The sequence below is a fragment of the Triticum aestivum genome, chromosome 2D (assembly GCF_018294505.1).
Source record: "Triticum aestivum cultivar Chinese Spring chromosome 2D, IWGSC CS RefSeq v2.1, whole genome shotgun sequence".
NCBI lineage: Eukaryota > Viridiplantae > Streptophyta > Magnoliopsida > Poales > Poaceae > Triticum > Triticum aestivum.
In genome coordinates, this window is record NC_057799.1 from 509380277 (window position 1) to 509387205 (window position 6929).

A 6929-nucleotide genomic window follows, 5' to 3' on the forward strand; every position below is an offset into this window, starting at 1 on the left:
ACTGCTTCCACGACGTCCTTCTTCAGGATGAAATAGTCATCGTAAGACCGGACGCCATGGTACAAACGATCGAAGACAGTCTTGCGCATCCGAAAACGCTGGCGAAAATGGTCAGTGAATAGTGCATCGTGGGCAAAGTAGCCGGCCATCAGTGTCAAATGGCCGCGCGCCCTATTGCGGTTGAGCACTCGATAACCCTCGATCAAGCCCTTAAAATTGAGAAGGTGCTCCTCCGCACGCTCTGCATCTTCAGGGACCGCCTGCATCATCGCCGTCTCATCGGAGTACTCCTCCTCGTCCGACGAGCCGTCGGACGACTCAACATACTGCTTGTATATGTACTCTAGATCGGAATCCATTGCTAGAAAGAAGAAGGGACAACTGTTTTTAGCTCCAGCGATTCATCGAACATTTGTTGGGCATGGCGAGAATAGCAGTAGCGGATGGTACCTGGTGGGGCGGCCGGAGGACAGGGGTTGAAAGGAGATGGAGGAGAAGCGGGGTGGAGCCCTGCCGGAGCGCTGGAGGTGACAGAGACGTAAAGTTCCGACAGGGGTGTGGCGTGGTGGCCGAGGTGGTGGAGCGGCGGCGAAAGCGAGAGAGAAAGAAGGAAGTAGAGATAATGGGAGGATGGAGTCGCGGGATCCGTGGAGAGTTTTGGGTGGGCCGTGGGTGTCGGATTCCTACTTTCGCGTGTCCAGACTCCTGCAAAGTTTCCCCACTTTTGCTTTCGGTTTACAAGAGAAATCGCGTCCGAACCGCTCCACGGAACGATACAGACCCGCGTTGGATGACTTTTACAGTCCAGGCAGCGCGGTCCAGACGGATGCAGGCGGTTTACGGGTCCGCCTTGGAGATGGCCCTTAGTACCTTCGAGTCGACGGTGTGACAGTCCCTGCACGTGTCAGCATCGACGCTGCACATCTTCCACTGGTCCTGGATCACACGGACACGTCCGGGTGCAGAGTGATGTGCATGTCCGGACGATTTATGTAGTCGATAGCGTGATAGTCCCGGATCGTACGCGACGAAGAGAAGTAGTACTTTGTTTTGAAGAATCAAAATATGTACAAGCAAGGCCTTGGTGGTACGAAATGCTCCTAGTATAATGGATCGCCAAAAGCCTCTTGCCGGCTTGCTCATTCTGTCTCTTTCCTTCTTCGTGCCATTTGCACAACCTGGTCAGATACGTTGCTTTGGATCCACTGCTACGCAGCAGCTATTCCTGCCTCCACCGCTCCACCAATCCTACCCCTTTTTGCGTCTTCCTCAGGTTAGAACCGATACCTTACCTTTAGATCTTCTAGTTACAGTCCAGCTCTCGCATGCACCAGTGCCCCCTCCCACTTCCTTGGCGTGCTCCCAATGCCGGAGTCACCCACGAACCCGACCAAGCCCCCCTCGCCGCCGGGATCGCCGGCCAATACAGCCACGCCGTCCGCGGCCTCGGCGCTGCTGCGAATCGCCGTGCTGTCCATCGCTTTCCTAGCGGTCCAGCTCATGCTCTTCAAGAACCTCCACAGATTCCCGACCACGCGGTTCCTCCCACCCCCGGCACGCTGCAACAGCACCTGGGCTAACGGCGAGGTTGAGCCCGGCGCGTGCGAGGCCGGGATCATCTACGTCTACGACCTCCCGCTGGAGTTCAACCATGACCTCGTCACGCACTGCGAGCGCCTTTGTCCGTGGTACTCGTTCTGCCCGTATCTGACCGATGGCGGCTTGGGCCGTCCGGCCGCCACGGTGCCGGGCTTCTCCGCCATCGTGCCCAACGCGTCGATGCCCAGCTGGTACAACACCGACCAGTTCCCTCTGGAGGTCATCATCCACCGCCGCCTCCTCTCCCACCGGTGCCGCACCACCGACCCGTCGCTCGCGGACGCGTTCTACGTGCCCTTCTACGCCGGCCTCGACGTCGGCAGCCACCTGTGGGGCCTCAACGCCACCGTTGCCGACCGTGACCGCGCCGGCACACGGCTCCTGGAGTGGCTCACGAACCAGACGTCCTTCAAGAAATCCGGCGGGTGGGATCACTTCATCACGCTGGGGCGCATCACGTGGGACTTCCGTCGGTACTACGACGACGGGTGGGGCACCAACTTCGCGATCAGGCCCGGGATGGCCAACGTCACCCGCCTCGTCATCGAGGCCGACCGGCTTGACCCCCTGGACGTCGGCGTCCCGTACCCGACTGGCTTCCACCCGCGCACCGCCGCCGACGTGCGCGCGTGGCAGCGGCACGTGCTGGCCCTCAACCGCACCAACCTCTTCGGGTTCGCCGGCGCCCAGAGGTCCGGGTTCAAGGACGACTTCAGGGATGTGTTGTTGGAGGAGTGCGAGGACGCCGGGAGAGCGCACTGCCGCTCCGTGGACTGCAGCGGCACCAAGTGCAATGACAATGCCACGACGGTGATGAACCTGTTCCTTGATTCCAGGTTCTGCCTGCAGCCGCGCGGGGACAGCTACACGCGGCGGTCCCTGTTCGACTGCATGGTGGCCGGGGCCGTGCCGGTGCTGTTCTGGCGGAGGACGGCGTACGACCAGTACCGGTGGTTCCTGCCGGTTGGCGAGCGGGGGAAGGAGAGGGAGTGGTCGGTGTTCATGGACCGGCAGGCGCTGCGTGTGGGCAACGTGAGCGTGCTGGATGTTCTGCAGGGGTTCAGCGAGCAGCAGGTCCGGCGGATGCGGGAGCGCGTCGTGGAGATGATCCCCAGGCTGGTGTACGGCTCGTCGTCCGACGGGCTCGGCGACGGCATGGAGGACGCGCTGGACGTGGCCCTGAGTGGCGTGCTCAAGCGGTTCCGCCGGCGCCGGCGGAGCATTGCGCGTGAAGAAGGTGCGTGGCCTCGATCGGTTCTCTTCTCACCGCCTTCTACGTTCTTGTTTTCTTCTGTTTCTTCATTTACCTATTACCTATGCGGCTATGACCGTGAGCCGATCAATGTTACTATCTTCTGAAATTGTTTTTTACTAAGTACAATTTCTGTTCCGTTTATGTCCAAGCTATATCCATGCCCCATCTAAAAAACATTGCCATTGATCGACTGATCATCACCTTTTGCAAATCTTCTACAGAGGGCCCTCCTGCTCCTCTGGTCGCTCGACGCGTCAACAGCACATCGACGACGCCTCCTGCTTCCAACGGCAACAATAGGCCGGTGATCCGGCGGGGGCGCCGCCGATACGTCTCACGGGACAGATCGAGGAGGGCGTTTTGGCCACACATAAGAACCGTCATCCCCCCAGCACCGGCATCAGGACGCCAAAGCTTGCAAACATCATGACCGGGCCAAAAATACTTGTTTTCGATCACCAGGTGAACAAAGCTTGAAGCATGCATTTAAAAATGCTTGGAGGCATCGCCGAAATTTCGGATCGTGGAGCGGTCTTGGGGTCAAACCTGCGAGAGGTGATTTGCGGAGTGGCTGTTCATACTACTGTACTATACAATGTGGTAAGCGCATCGATCGGATGTACTGCTGCCAGCCCATGGTTTAGGTAATGGTTAGCTCTCGCAGATTAGTTTACTGTGACGGTGATACGGTCGATGCATCGGTGTTTATTGCAGTTGACCATGAGATGGATTCGTTGCAGGTTCTAGACGGTGGGGGTCAGGACCTGACTGACAGTAATGTAATTTTATACTTAGCACACATCTTGAGGAAAAGTATACTCTGTTAATTTCCTTTTTGAATTCGAAATATACTCAGTTACGTAATAGTGTTACTGCCTCCATCCGTTTTTATTTACTTCCCATATTTGCTTTGTCTCGAGTCAACCTTTCTAAACATTGATCAAGTTTATAAAAATAATAATTAACATCCACAATACCAAGTCAATACCATTGTAATCATCATTCAATATGTTTCATATCATATATATTTTTTATTGTGAATGTTTAGATTGTTTTCGATAAATTTAGTCAAACTTTATAAAAGTTTAACTTAGGTCAAAGCTAATATGCGAAGTAATAAAAATGGAGGGAGTACTATCTCCAACTCCTTTCGAAAAAAGTTACCATCTCTACAAGTTGACTGCACTTGTTTATCAGAGCATTTGGCTTTCTAGGGCCTCTCTGATTTACGCTTTCTTTTTAATGTAGCGTTCATAAAACACGGAAATAGAAAAATGCAAGAACAAAATAGGAATGTATGCATGAAACGGAGAACTCGTAAACGTAAGAATTTTGTGAACCTGAGTGTTTGGTTCACATGATTTTTTTTCCGAAATGAATGTGAAAGATTCGCCGCGTCGATTAATTAAGAAGAAGAGAATTATCCTGTTAATTTAGGGAAAACCGAACGAAAATCGATAATCAGACAATGATCAAACTGCTCACAAAGTATGAATCTCCACAACCGCACATGCAGCCCAACAAACACTACCAACGCAAAACAACCACAATCTCCAACATGTGTACAACGCAACGGGACCCTTGACGACAACATCTGAACAAAAGACAAAGTGCAACACCTAAAACACATTAATGACCCAAACCACGAGGACAAGTCGAGAGACCGATGGTCATACATTGACAATGCATAAATCAGTCGGTACCCTCGGTAGGGTAGCGAACATGGCCAGAAATACCAGATCACAGGGCACATGAAGAGTTTACCTAGGTTCGGGCCTCCGGGAAGGAGTAATACCCTACGTCCTACTTTGTGTTTGTATTCATGGTGGGATACCTTGTGCGAGGGTTACAATTAGGGAAGGAGTATGAGTCTACCAAGAGTATGGTTCTACGAATGTAGATGGCAATGAGAGCCCCTTAGCCCCCACCTTATATAGGTGATGGGGGCTAGGGTTTTAAATGAGGTAGATCCAATCTGGTGCCATCATATTGACTTGGGGACCAAGATGGCCTCTGGATGCATATCTGATCATCCGGGCTACTTCCAATTGCTAGATCCCTAGTGGGCCTCCTAGCCCCAGTGGCAGCCTGCTGTCGGGCTCCCCTCCGAGAAGCCACCCCCGGTGTACTACACCATAAGCCACCCCTCGATTTGGAGTTGGTTGATCTTTGAGAACCCAGGAAGGCTCCTTGTCTTCTTGCTGGTCATCAGCACTGTTCTTCGGGAGCTTGACCTAGAAGGATCCCACAGGCCTACCCGCCACGAGGCCTCATGGGATGTTAATTTCGTTGTTGGAGGCCGAACAACGAGGGGATCCAGGAGTTCAGAGCCCTTTGCCGAGATCTGCGCTGAGTCAAGTCCTTGGGTTTGATTCCATATGATGGGCTTGCCTGAGACGGTGCAGCCCCGACGTGTTGTACCATCAGGGGTTCCTTAGAAATTGTTGCTTCGCGGATTGGGGTCTGACGGCAGGCCTTTGGTGAATGGCATGCCACGACCCAGCTCCTTCATGTCTTGTTATATCGGGCTGGACGACTATTGGGGCACCCGTTGATTTCACATCGGACTGGGGATGGTGCCTGGATCCCCGCACCCACATCTCGTGAAATGGGAAACCACAGAGAACGTGGGGCACTGATACGTCTCCAACGTATCTATAATTTTTGATCGTTTCATGCTATTATATAATCAATGTTGTATGCTTTATATGGAATTTTATATCATTTTTGGGAACTAACCCACTAACCTAGCACCAAGTGTCAGTTGTTGTTTTCTTCTTATTTTTGGTTTTATAGAAAATCCCTGCCAAACGGGGCCCGAACACGACGATTTTTTTTGATGATTTTTCTCTAAACCAGGAGGGACCCTAGAAGCTTCGAGGGAGGACCAGAAGACCTACGAGGAGATGACAAGACAACAGGGAACACCCTGATGTCTTGTGGAGCCCTCGTGGCTCCGTCTGACCTAAATCTAGCGCTATAAATTTCAAAGTATTCCAAAAACCCCAGAGCGAGTGCCGAAACAATTATTCCACCACCGCAAGTCTCTGATCTTCCGCGATCCCATCTGGAGGCCTTTGTCGGTACTCTGTCGGAGGGGGAATTGATCACGGAGGGTGTAACACCCCGAGAATCATGCTACAGTAACTCTCTGAGATTAAGCTAATCATGTTGCTAAACAGGGCTTGATCACAATTGCATCACATTTCTTTTCAAACTCCTAGTTCAAACTTCAATTAAAATCAAAGTGGAAAATAAAAGTTTTCAAAAATTTAAACAAAAATGTTCGGTGGGTGCCAAATAATACACTAGTAATTATGGTGGAGAAAACACATTTTTATAAAATACCTAAATACTTTTAAATGAAATAAAACAGAAAAGAAAATAAACTTTGAAAATTCATATCTTTTAAACCGTAACTCGGATGAAAATGTTTTCTATATGAAAGTTGCTCAGAACGACGAGACGAATCCGAATACGCAGTCCGTTCGTCCACCACACCTCCCTAACCTATCGAACTAGCAACTTTCCCCCTCCGGTCCGTCTGTCCGAAAACGCGAAACATCGGGAATACTTCCCGGATGTTCCCCCCCTTCGCCGGTACCACCTACTGTCGCATTAGGACACACCTAGCACCGCTCATTGTCATGTCACGCATCGTCATGCTTATGTTTGCATTGTATTTACTGTTTCTTCCCCCTCTTCTCTCCGGTAGACTACGAGACCGACACTGCTGCTGCCCAGTTCGACTACGGAGTTGACGACCCCTCCTACTTGCCAGAGCAACCAGGCAAGCCCCCCCCTTGATCACCAGATATCGCCTACTCTTCTCTATACTGCTTGCATTAGAGTAGTGTAGCATGTTACTGCTTTCGATATCCTATCCTGATGCATAGCCTATCCTTGCTACTACTGTTGTTACCTTTACCTGCAACCCTACATGCTTAGTATAGGATGCTAGATTTCCATCAGTGGCCCTACATTCTTGTCCGTCTGCTGTGCTATACTATCGGGCCGTGATCACCTGGGCGTGATCACGGGTATATACTTATATACTATATACATGACACATGAG

At 51.6% G+C, this 6929-nt stretch overlaps 1 protein-coding gene across 1 annotated transcript; it reads left to right on the forward strand.

The window, feature by feature from the left end:
- Positions 1-1175: 1175 nt before the first annotated feature.
- Positions 1176-3720, forward strand: LOC123049718 (xyloglucan galactosyltransferase XLT2). The gene is made up of 2 exons (XM_044472605.1): positions 1176-2836; positions 3076-3720. Exons 1-2 carry the CDS (start codon positions 1366-1368, stop codon positions 3282-3284), a joined length of 1680 nt encoding a protein of 559 aa, XP_044328540.1. The 5' UTR covers positions 1176-1365; the 3' UTR covers positions 3285-3720.
- The last annotated feature ends 3209 nt before the right edge of the window (positions 3721-6929 follow it).